Source organism: Littorina saxatilis, linkage group LG8 (genome assembly GCF_037325665.1).
Source record: "Littorina saxatilis isolate snail1 linkage group LG8, US_GU_Lsax_2.0, whole genome shotgun sequence".
Classification (NCBI taxonomy): Eukaryota; Metazoa; Mollusca; class Gastropoda; order Littorinimorpha; family Littorinidae; genus Littorina; species Littorina saxatilis.
Genome location: NC_090252.1, coordinates 14,599,931 through 14,612,430, shown reverse-complemented (window position 1 = coordinate 14,612,430; position 12,500 = coordinate 14,599,931). Strand labels below are relative to the sequence as shown.

Sequence of the window (12,500 nt, the reverse complement as noted above, 5' to 3'; positions counted from 1 at the left end):
CGCAGATCTTGTCAGGCTTTTACTTGGGATAATAATCATCCCTCTACTTGGACGCATACCAACATAGATCAGCTTGAATGTTCGTGAAAATATTTCATCCCACATTTTGAGTTAACTCACCACAGCAAGCAGTCACTGAATATATATTTTATTTTTTGGTATGTGGCCAAGATGAGAGATTCCATGTTAAAGCATAGCCATATAATATCTGAGACAGTGACCCACACTATAGTGACAAGGCAAGTGTGCCTTTAAATTGTAAACTGTTATATATGTGCATTTTGACTTCTTCATAAATTATAACCCTGATGCAGGCAGTCGTCAGTAGTGGTTTAGTACCTAGAATGAGAAAAGAATGAACTTGCAAGAAAGAAACTGAGTCAAAATCAAAATACCCTTTAAATTACAAACTAGATTCCACGGGGAAGACAGGGTTTGAAGTTAGAAAGCTCTGAAAATAACTCTGCCATTTGAAATTGACTAATAGTATTAACTTATAACGTCATACATGATACAAACAAATGAACTAATAGTCCAGGCATCTTAGCCACTTTAGTGAAGGGAACGTTGAAGTGACAATGACTAGGTTTAAAATGTCCCTTATCAGAAAGTTCAACCTCAGTCCTTTGATGTTTATTAAACACATTTTCATATAAAGTTGGCGCTTCATACGGAAAAATGGCTTTGAAATTGACCCAAATCCTTCTTTGGGCTCTGTAAATGTCGTTTGGGGGTATGGTTGTAAAATGGTATCTACTGGTCACCCCAATGTATAAACTGAAAACTCTTTCTGCACCAGAACACGCAGAAAGGATTGTATCTGCCTGATGTCTGATGCTTTTCAAAATCCCCAACCACTAACACCTTCAAAACGGACTTTAACTGACACTGTTGTTTTTCCCTATATAATCCTTACTATTTTTCCGAGACGTCGTCGTGTTGTGTATTTAGCTTGCCACAACCTCATACATGGTCCTAAAAGTTAAAGTTGAAGAAAATACTAAAGATAAATGAAAAAGCTGACGCAGTGTCATTCGCACCGTGAATCCCCCCATGGGAACATACTAAAGTCTGGTTCCAAATAGGCTCAATTTCCTTCTATTTCTTTGTATTTCTGCCTCGTAGGGGTAGGGGTGTTCAAACCAAAGGCACCTTTAAACCAAAATTCAAATCACACATCTTACAATACTAAGACACTCAGCAGTAAAAGGGTGTCTGCTGGTAAAAAATTCCAAACAATCCTAAAAGTACTTCACTACTAAAAGTGCTTTTAAAAAGAGCCGTTATTTTTCCCTCTATATTCAGTATTGTGTTTTCTGCGAACATGTAGTCTATTTAGATGGTTGTCGTGTGCACTTGAGTTGCTAAAGCGTTTTCAGTTGGGCATATGTCGAAAAGCAAAGAATTAGCCCTTTGAAAACCATCAGAACTGTCACACAAAAATAACATTTACCTATCTCACCAACTGACCAAACATAGGGCTTTTCCTTATGTATTATGTATTGTCGTGTTTTTTGTAGCATACTTGTGAAAACAGCCACCACTGTTGTAAATGATACTTTAAAGAGCATTATTTCATTTTTACAGTTGAAGGACAACCTGGACTGCCGTATATTACAGCTGTTTTACAATCAGCCAAAATTTTCTTAACAAACGTATGTTAAGAACAACTCCCACAGTGAAATTGAAGGAAAACAAAGTGAAAATCCGCCTGCCATAGAGGAGCTAAAGAATCAACAATAAACGACTGCATGGATAGCTTGATGCACGAATGCATTGCGGACATGTTTGTCTCCAACCAAGAGAAAGTTCCAAAAAATCCCTTTTGTGCTTCTTATTATACAGTGACGTCAAAGACAGCCTTTTCTGCTGTTCATACATTCAGGGGTTATGGTTACACTAAACGACGTAGTTGTAGCCATACTGCCATCCAGATTTATTTTTTCCTTGCGAGCAGTCACAGGGTGTTTGTGCTGTCTGCCAACCGTTAGATGACCCCGCCCAAGTCTGTTAAGGGACCGTTTGACCGTTATAGAACGCGTCTTTTTGATTTTTTGGCACAGTTGGAAACGGTTGATTTTTATCCCTACCATTGTTTCCAAACATTATATAGGAATGTTTTGTGAACAACGGATAATAGCCGCTACTCGCATGTGTAGCAAAAGTGAGCGTACATACTCACCCTGGTCGTACAGCCGTTGTCCGTTGCCCGTCTTTATCTGTCTGTACTGAACATTACCTTTGGATATTTCTCCAACGCTATGAAGTGAAGAAACACCAAATGTTGCAAAATGTTGTATGACCCCAAGAGCTCAAAAAAGATACTTGAGAACCTTGACCTTACCTTAAGGTCAAGGTCACAGGGAGAATGAATGTGGTCTAAAAACTGCAAAATTTCACATTGTGCCAGTTTTCTGGAAAACAAATTAAAAACAGCGGGCTTAGTTTTGTATGGTATACAAGAAAAAGAAAGCCTTATCTTCTGATACCATTTTGGTTGACCTCGCTTCAATGTCAAGGTCACAGGAGTCCTTCAAAGTTGAATTGTATACATGTTTTGAAGTGACCTTGACCCTGAACTATGAAAAAAATCTTTCAAACTTCATAATTGTGTGGGGCACATGTTATATACTGATATTGAGCCACATTTAGTCACATATCATCAAGGTCAAGGTCACTTTGCCCCTTATGAAATGTGACTGAAACGGGCAATTGAATCACTAAAAGTGACAATGTCTCTTTGTAGAAAGTGCCAATAAGTATGTTTATGCTTCCTATGTCTTGAATTGATAGCCTTGTGATGTGTGACCTTTGATGATCTTGACCTTGGCCAAAGGTCATGTGTAATTTGGTAGGAAAAATCTGTAAAACAGTTCTAATAGTGTACAATGTCCTTGCCAGCTTCAGTTCTTAGACCTTCACCTTCAAGGTCACCTGAAGGTCAAGGTCACTTTAAGACAAAGGTCAAGCATGAGAGTCGCATGGGCTTTGCTTTGTTAAGATTTTTTACCAAGACACATGGATTTCTTTACCCGGCTTGGTCACATTTTTCATAGGGGTCAATGTGACCTTGACCCTAACGATATGTGACCAGATGTGGCTCACTATGAAATTCTAACAAACGCCCCACTCAGTGTTTAAGTTTGTAAGAGATATCGTCCATAGTAAAGTTAAAGGGGCAAGCTCACATCAAAATATGTCTACAATTCAACTTTGAAGGGCTCCTCTGACCTTGACATTGAAGCGAGGTCAACCAAAATGGTATCAGAAGATAAGGCTTTCTTTTTCTTGTATACCATACAAAACTAAGCCCGCTGTTTTTAATTTGTTTTCCAGAAAACTGGCACAATGTGAAATTTTGCAGTTTTTAGACCACATTAATTCTCCCTGTGACCTTGACCTTATGGTAAGGTCAAGGTTCTGAAGTATCTTTTTTGAGCTCTTGGGGTCATACAACATTTTGCAACATTTGGTGTTTCTTCACTTCATAGCGTTGGAGAAATATCCAAAGGTAATGTTCAGTACAGACAGATAAAGACGGGCAACGGACAACGGCTGTACGACCAGGGTGAGTATGTACGCTCACTTTTGCTACACATGCGAGTAGCGGCTATTATCCGTTGTTCACAAAACATTCCTATATAATGTTTGGAAACAATGGTAGGGATAAAAATCAACCGTTTCCAACTGTGCCAAAAAATCAAAAAGACGCGTTCTATAACGGTCAAACGGTCCCTTAACAGACTTGGGCGGGGTCATCTAACGGTTGGCAGACAGCACAAACACCCTGTGACTGCTCGCAAGGAAAAAATAAATCTGGATGGCAGTATGGCTACAACTACGTCGTTTAGTGTAACCATAACCCCTGAATGTATGAACAGCAGAAAAGGCTGTCTTTGACGTCACTGTATAATAAGAAGCACAAAAGGGATTTTTTGGAACTTTCTCTTGGTTGGAGACAAACATGTCCGCAATGCATTCGTGCATCAAGCTATCCATGCAGTCGTTTATTGTTGATTCTTTAGCTCCTCTATGGCAGGCGGATTTTCACTTTGTTTTCCTTCAATTTCACTGTGGGAGTTGTTCTTAACATACGTTTGTTAAGAAAATTTTGGCTGATTGTAAAACAGCTGTAATATACGGCAGTCCAGGTTGTCCTTCAACTGTAATAATGAAATAATGCTCTTTAAAGTATCATTTACAACAGTGGTGGCTGTTTTCACAAGTATGCGACAAAAAACACGACAATACATAATACATAAGGAAAAGCCCTATGTTTGGTCAGTTGGTGAGATAGGTAAATGTTATTTTTGTGTGACAGTTCTGATGGTTTTCAAAGGGCTAATTCTTTGCTTTTCGACATATGCCCAACTGAAAACGCTTTAGCAACTCAAGTGCACACGACAACCATCTAAATAGACTACATGTTCGCAGAAAACACAATACTGAATATAGAGGGAAAAATAACGGCTCTTTTTAAAAGCACTTTTAGTAGTGAAGTACTTTTAGGATTGTTTGGAATTTTTTACCAGCAGACACCCTTTTACTGCTGAGTGTCTTAGTATTGTAAGATGTGTGATTTGAATTTTGGTTTAAAGGTGCCTTTGGTTTGAACACCCCTACCCCTACGAGGCAGAAATACAAAGAAATAGAAGGAAATTGAGCCTATTTGGAACCAGACTTTAGTATGTTCCCATGGGGGGATTCACGGTGCGAATGACACTGCGTCAGCTTTTTCATTTATCTTTAGTATTTTCTTCAACTTTAACTTTTAGGACCATGTATGAGGTTGTGGCAAGCTAAATACACAACACGACGACGTCTCGGAAAAATAGTAAGGATTATATAGGGAAAAACAACAGTGTCAGTTAAAGTCCGTTTTGAAGGTGTTAGTGGTTGGGGATTTTGAAAAGCATCAGACATCAGGCAGATACAATCCTTTCTGCGTGTTCTGGTGCAGAAAGAGTTTTCAGTTTATACATTGGGGTGACCAGTAGATACCATTTTACAACCATACCCCCAAACGACATTTACAGAGCCCAAAGAAGGATTTGGGTCAATTTCAAAGCCATTTTTCCGTATGAAGCGCCAACTTTATATGAAAATGTGTTTAATAAACATCAAAGGACTGAGGTTGAACTTTCTGATAAGGGACATTTTAAACCTAGTCATTGTCACTTCAACGTTGTTCTCTAATATGCCTGGACTATAAGGCTTTTGAAGATCCATATCCAATCCTGCTGCACAAAGGCACAAGCAGAGGTTGAAATTGCCAGGGTCATTTTCCTCCCCATGTAGCCTGGATTTAATTACTGGCATGTTTTTTGAGTCACTTGAGAAAAAGTGACTCTATGTAATCGGTCAGTGTTAGTCTGTCCGGCCGGCCGTCCGGCCGTCCGGCCGGCCGTCCGTAGACACCACCTTAACGTTGGACTTTTCTCGGAAACTATCAAAGCGATCGGGCTCATATTTTGTTTAGTCGTGACCTCCAATGACCTCTACACTTTAACGATGGTTTCGTTGACCTTTGACCTTTTTCAAGGTCACAGTTCAGCGTCAAAGGAAAAATTAGACATTTTATATCTTTGACAAAGTTCATCGGATGTGATTGAAACTTTGTAGGATTATTCTTTACATCAAAGTATTTACATCTGTAGCCTTTTACGAACGTTATCAGAAAAACAAGGGAGATAACTAGCCTTTTCTGTTCGGCAACACACAACTTAACGTTGGGCTTTTCTCGGAAACTATAAAAGTGACCGGGCTCAAATTTTATGTGAACGTGACTCCCAGTGACCTCTACACTTTGACGTCTGCTTTGGTGACCTTTGACCTTTTTCAAGGTCACAGGTATGTCTTGAAGGAAAACAATTGAAATATTATATCTCTGAAACTATTCATCGGATTTGATTCAAACTTTATAGGATTATTCTTTACATCAAATTATTTACATCTGTAGCTTTTTACAAACGTTATCGGAAACACAGGGGAGATAACTAGCCTTTCCTGTTCGTCAACACACAACTTAACGTTGGGCTTTTCTCGTAAACTATAAAAGTGACACAGCTCTAAGAGTAACAAATGTTAGTGTGTCTACTGTTAATATGATTGCTTCGAAAAAAAATTAATGATGCTAGTTTATGTGAATTAAGTTATTGATGGGGTTTGTTTATGTGAGATTAATGAGAGTATTTTTAATGCCAAGGTAAATATTTTGTTGCTCGATCCATGCAATCTCATTCTTCAGGTATGCATTGTGTTGTGAATAGCAATTTCTTCCTGTCCATCTGATGCCTCATATAATATTCAGAACTGCGAAAGTGACTCGATCGAGCGTTTGCTCTTCTTGTTGTTTTTGGTTTCGAGCATTGTTCATCTTTATTTTAAAATTCTTTGAAGCGAGTTTGGCCACCAACATACACACACACACACACACACACACACACACACACACACACACACACACACACACACACACACACACACACACACACACACACACACACACACACACACACACACACACACACACACACACAAACAGTAACACTAACACATGTGCACAAAATGAACACAAACACACACACACCGCGCGAGAGAGAAAGACTACAGGGAGGCATGACGTCATGATGCATTAATTGACGTCAAAGACTTTCGACCGTGACGTATTCTTCTTACGCGAGCTTTATCCATAGACTTGGAAACTACGGAATTTCTACCCGTCCAAAGCGGCCTTGGGTGGCGTTTGCTCAAAAAATGGGGGCGCCAATTTTACCCACCGTATTTTTGTTAGTATGGTCCCAATTTTTGGTGAACTTCCATCTCCAACTGTGGCCCATTTTCGGGCACAAAGAATCCTTCTTTATCATGTATTATTCGGTATGCACATTTCTCAAATCGATTACAGTATAGCGTTCACGGGATACCTCCAGCTTCGCTGGGATAATAGACTGATTAAGTGTACAGTGCCAGTGGTAGTGCTAGTGGTTATCGGTACTTTTTTATGTGTTGACGTCAGCGATGTGTGCGCAGTTCAAAGGTTAGGGGTCAAAGTTTACGGATGCTTCCTTCGATCCGCTAACGAGCTGTGGTTGAATCGACGAAAATAACGAGCCCCAAAAGGTATGTAAAAACTGAGCGAACGCTTGTTTTTTTACACGATTATTTATAACTAGTATGTTCCTAAACCACTTAATGGTACAAATGTCAGTTTAATGTGTGATATAATCCTGGTTTGATGCTGTAATTTAAGCGTTGAACAGAGCAAGCTTTTTCACATTTCAAACACAAAAAATGGCCGCTTTTGATTTGTGTTCAGTTTTTCGATTCACCCTTTTCGATTTCGATTTCGCTTACTGTCTGGAAGATGAGTTATGCAGTGAAAAGTTGCAAATGTTCCAATCCTCTCGCTGTTTATGTTTTGTTTTAAGATCGATCTTCATGGATGCCAGGGACCAACTTGAGCTTGCGGCGTGGGACGAGGATGACGCAGAAGATGATTTTGTTGTCTTCGCACTGCTTGATCAGGTTAGCAAACAAGTCAAAGCTTAGGTCTAGCTTCTAAAGGCATTAAAGGTTCCGCTGAAATATAATTGTCAGGAACAGGCGTATATTTTGGTTATGGCCGGTGAGGTTACTTTGGATTGGTTATGGTTAGGTTTTAAATGTTGTTCATGTAAAAAATTAACTGTTTTTTGGGTTAGATTTCATAGTCATGATAGTGATCTTGTCTGAATCAACAGTGATACTGATAGTGATATTGGGTAGATCTAACACTTACACCTAGATTTGGTTTCCGTGTGACTTTGTTACTTACATTTAATGGTTTATAAACATAGAGTTTTAACTATTTACTGTTCAAGAATCAAAAGGAAACTGATGACCAAATCTGCAGTCAAGAGTTTTAGTTTCATCAAAGCATGAATATTATTATTAAGTCCACTCTCTGTCACAGAGTCTGTGTCACTGTCAGTTTGTGTTCTTGTGTCATTTTAATTTGATAGCAATACATGTACTTTCAAGAAGGATGTTACACTTACTGGTTCTATCAGACTTTTAAAGCACAAGGCACCTTGGTTCTAGTTTTATTATTTCTAGGATCAAATTACTTCAGTACAAGGAACTTCTGTGTTCTAAAACATACACAGTATTTATATCAGAATACTGTCAACTGGTGCTTTTTGAGATGCACAGTTGAAACTATTTATCCAACATGCTTCAAGTTCAACCTGTAAGGGTCATTTGTTATGCAGGGGCGAGTGAACAATCCGCTTGGCTAGTAACAACAGGCTCGCAACTCACCTGGCTGGCCAATTAAAATTCTGGTCAAATGCAACCAAAAGGGTTTTAACGCTACTGCAGATCAATTGTGGTAACTGGTATGTATCGGGGCGGCGAAATTTCTGCCAGGTTAGTGACTTTCTTGAAGTTACTCGCCCAGCTGGCGAGTTAAAATGTTGGAGTTTAACTTTCCCTCTGTTACCCAGTATTGATTTGAGTAGCTTCAGCAGAATTTTCAGGCTAATTAATTGAATAAAGTGTACAAGTGATCCATGATTTCACTAAGTTTAATCTACATTTCAACAGCCAGAAAGAAGGGCCTATGAGGGTCAGTTCGCCCTCGATCACTTCACAGCCATCGAATGTGAGGACTTATTTCGCTTCAGCGCGGAAGAGATTCGGAGACTGTGCGCCCTTCTGGGAATGCAGAGGACTATGCAGGCGCCTAATGGAATGAACAATCAAGGAACCAAGGCCAGTGGTGAGGATTTATTTTTTTTACCCTGGTTGCTGTGAAGTTGAGTTGTATTTCAGTCAGAATGATAGTTTAATGATCCTCCTCCATGATTTGATTCGCAAAGTCATGAAGTTTGCATTTACTGTGAATATTCAGTGAGTTGTTTTTACTATTTCAGGTTTCGTAAAAGATTAAAGCGGAGCGTTGAGTTGGGGCATAATTTATTTTGGGATTGCTTAAAATCTAAAATTTGAACCATGTATTTTGAACTTGAATCACAAAATGTACCTGACTAACTTTAGCCCCTTTGGTCGACACAGTACTCTATTTAGACAATAGAGAAATAATAGTGAATTGGTTGTGCCACTTACTTAGTCTGTGGAGTTGAGTGAAATTATTTTTGAAATATGGTAACAGGATAAATAAAGATGCGTTGATACTGATAATTTATTCATATTAGTTTAAAAAAATAAATGAATATTTTTTTTACAAGTTGACGAAGTGGCCGCCATTGTTACGTGAATCCAAGTTCAAGGGAAGTTACTTTTGATGTGCAAAGGACTTATTTGTTTTAACTTTTTTTTATGATAATTGTTTTTATTGATTTTGTCTTCGTGGTGTCCCCCCCCCCCCCCCCCCCCCCTTCAAAAAAAAAAGATTTTTATTTTGTTCTTGTCGGGTAACTGTTTTTGAATTTGTGTGTGCAGTATAGCCAGTAACTGTGTCAAACCTGATAAATAGAAAATCAAACTGATGATAAGCATGTCGGGCTGGATATTTTAAGGCGCGTGAGAAAACTTTTGCAGTGTTATTATTTTGAACTTGAAGACTGTATGAGAATATGCCTCTCCACACACATTCGCATACACACTCACCAGGCTCATTTGAATTTATGATTTTTTTCAGGATTGGAGGTGCTCTGCATCTGTCTGCGGAGGTTGGCTTACCCATGCCGGTTTGCTGACCTTTCGCAGATGTTTCATCGTCCCAAGCCGGAGTTGTGTGTGCTGTTCAAGGTAGGCATCGACTTCATCTATGATCAGTTTTCTGACAAACTAACAAACCTCAATCAGCCATGGCTGACAGTGCCCGAACTGGAACGGTACTGTGCAGCTATACATGCCAAGGGGGCTCCTCTGGAGTTTTGTTGGGGGATGGTTGACGGCACAATACGATCAATGTGTCGCCCAGGCCATTTGCAACAAGAAGTGTACAATGGCCATAAGAGGGTGCACTCTCTAAAGTTTCAGTGTGTCGTGACACCAAATGGCCTTGTGGCAAATGTTTTTGGGCCCTTGGTTGGTCGACGACATGACGCAGCTTTGCTGAATGGTAGTGGCATTCTTGAACACATGCAGCAGCACATGGTCACTCCAGCAGGAGATGAAATGTACCTGTATGGGGACCGAGCCTACCCCTTCACCCCTAACTTGATGAGGCCGTACCGTGGACAGATCACAGAAGAGCAACAGGCCTTCAACACAGAAATGAGCAGGGTGAGAAACTCTGTTGAATGGGAATTTTCAAAAATTGTTAGGCTGTGGGCATTTTTGGATTTCAAAAAAAATTTGAAGCTGTTCTTGTCCCCTGTAGGGAAACTCTACCTGGTTGGAGTTTTGTTGTCCAACTGTCATACTTGCCTACATGGCAGTGAGACATCACAGTTCTTTGGACTGAATCCACCAACACTGGAGGAGTATCTCTACTAATTGTCTGTGTAGCTCTCAAGTAGAAGAAATGCTCATTGCATTGATCTTGTGTCACATGGTGTTTGGCATCCAAATGGCCAAGCATCTAAACAAATTGACCCTGTAGAAGGCTTTAAATTATTAACATGATTTCACTGCTTAGAGATGGCCAAATCTACTGCCCGGTCGCCTGGTGGGAGTTCAAAATATGGTGGATAACCCGGTTTGCAACTACAAGTATCTGGTCAAATGCAATTGGCGGGGACGTAGCTAAGTTGGTAGCGTGCTGGCTTTGTAGCCAGTTGGTCGCTATCAGCGTGGGTTCGATCCCCACGTTCGGTAAGAGATTTATTTCTCGGATTCAACTTTGTGCAGACTCTCTTTGGTGTCCGAACACCCCCGAAAAAGATCCCAAGTTCACAGCAAAAGTCTCAGGGCTTGGAAAACACGAAGACACGCTTGCATGATCTTTCATCTCTGATTATCATGATCGTATTTCAATACTTTGACAGGACAAACCCAATGCTGGTGTGTCGAAGAAGACAGCCACAGCGGGCTTGTTCGAATCAAAGTATCACACCATATTTTCAACACCTGTCCCAATATAGACCAGTTGGTCTAAGAGGACGTTAAACCCTAATAGTCTGTCAAATGCAAAAGCAACTTTTTCAGTGGTACTTTATTGAGTTAAATTTGGTTAAACCAAATAGATGCTGCACATTCAGACATTTCTGTCGTCTGTAAAATTGACACACAAAAAATGAAGCACCCAACTGGGGCGCGCTTTAAACGTTTCATACTGGCTGCGGCCTGTTTCTTATTTCGCTACTGATTCCAAACAAGCATATGTCTATTATCAAGTGAACCTGCGTAAAAAATAAAGCCAGGTAAGAACCCAGCTGACCTCCATTTATTGATCATTTGTAAAATTGTATGCTCTTGTCACTTGTGTATAAATACATATCTGATGGTCACTCATACTGACACTGAACATAATTTTTTTTGTGGTATATACCGGCTTTTGACATATCTTGCAGGACAGTGACTTTCTTGAAGTAACTGCTAGTGCTACTTTGCTTCATCAGCCTGTACAGCTGTACTTGCTTTCGCAAATTACTTTAGTACATGCTATTCTTCATTATGCATTAGTAGGTGTGCACATGGATTTCTGACATGGGTACTGCTGTGTTGTAATTTGTATTTGTAGTTTGCAGGCAGAGGGTCTTCTTGTCTGCTCATACCTCGGTACCAAGCGGCCACTAAACAACCATCATCACCAGCCAGGCAGTCACATGGGACTCTCCACTCTTCACTGAAAATCTTGTTCTTCAACCATAACTTTTTCAAAGACACTGAACTGTCAAATATTTGGGCTGTGTGGATTTGCCTCAGGACCCGTCCTTACAAAAGATCCGATCTTTTTCTTTTACATTCATGGGCTGAAACTCCCACGTACACTCACACATTTTGCTTGAGTGTATGTTTAACGTGTATAACTATTTTTACCTGCCATTTAGGCAGCCTTGCGTCACTTTCAGTGATCTGTTGGAATGTACATCTTTATTTGCTGCTGGCCACTCACTCATCCTCTATAAGGGGGGGGGGGGGGGGTTAAAAGTGTTTGGTTTGGTTCGATCCCCACGTTCGGCGAGAGATTTATTTCTCGGAGTAAACTTTGTGCAGACTCTCTTCAGTGTCCGAACACCCCCGTGTGCACACATGCGCACGAAAAAGATCCCACGTTCACAGCGAAAGTCTCAGGGCTTGGAAAACACGAAGACACCATGCATCATCTCTCGTCTCTGATTATCATGATCGTATTTCGATACTTTGACGAGACAAACCCAATGCTGGTGTGTCGAAAAAGACAGCCACAGCGGGCTTGTTCGAATCAAAAGTATCACACCATATCTTCAGCGTATTACCAATACCTGTCCCAATATAGACCAGTTGGTCCAAGAGGACGTTAAACCCTAATAGTCAGTCAAGTGTTTGGGTCGAAGGAAAAAAAAGGATTGGTTGGGGCTACCCAAATCAAACTGGGGGGGGGGGGGGGGGGGGGGGGGGGGGTGGGG

The 12,500-nt window shown here is 40.3% G+C and overlaps 2 protein-coding genes across 3 annotated transcripts in view; one reads left to right on the top strand and one right to left on the bottom strand.

Moving 5' to 3' along the window:
- Positions 1 to 12,500, bottom strand: part of LOC138972869 (uncharacterized) — a 301,337-nt gene that overhangs the window by 137,674 nt on the left and 151,163 nt on the right. The gene's annotated exons all lie outside the window — the stretch shown is intronic.
- On the top strand, positions 6,929 to 12,472 carry LOC138972857 (uncharacterized). 2 transcript variants are annotated; one of them, XR_011457784.1, is made up of 5 exons: positions 6,931 to 7,122; positions 7,431 to 7,527; positions 8,587 to 8,761; positions 9,644 to 9,753; positions 11,633 to 12,472. XR_011457784.1 is itself a non-coding variant. In XM_070345532.1 (4 exons), the coding sequence occupies exons 2-4, from the start codon at positions 7,441 to 7,443 to the stop codon at positions 11,686 to 11,688; spliced, it is 318 nt and encodes a 105-aa protein (XP_070201633.1). In that variant the 5' UTR covers positions 6,929 to 7,122; positions 7,431 to 7,440; the 3' UTR covers positions 11,689 to 12,472. The 2 variants fall into 2 exon arrangements, 1 of the variants encoding a protein (XP_070201633.1); XM_070345532.1 differs by lacking the exon at positions 9,644 to 9,753 and having other exon boundaries at positions 6,929 to 7,122.

Excerpts from the sequence above, each read along its gene's own strand:
- LOC138972857 (XM_070345532.1), top strand. The coding sequence starts at position 7,441 with ATGGATGCCAGGGACCAACTTGAGCTTGCGGCGTGGGACGAGGATGAC. Across the intron at positions 7,528-8,586 it reads TCTTCGCACTGCTTGATCAG|CCAGAAAGAAGGGCCTATGA; the intron begins GTTAGCAAACAA and ends ACATTTCAACAG. Across the intron at positions 8,762-11,632 it reads TCAAGGAACCAAGGCCAGTG|TTTGCAGGCAGAGGGTCTTC; the intron begins GTGAGGATTTAT and ends TTGTATTTGTAG.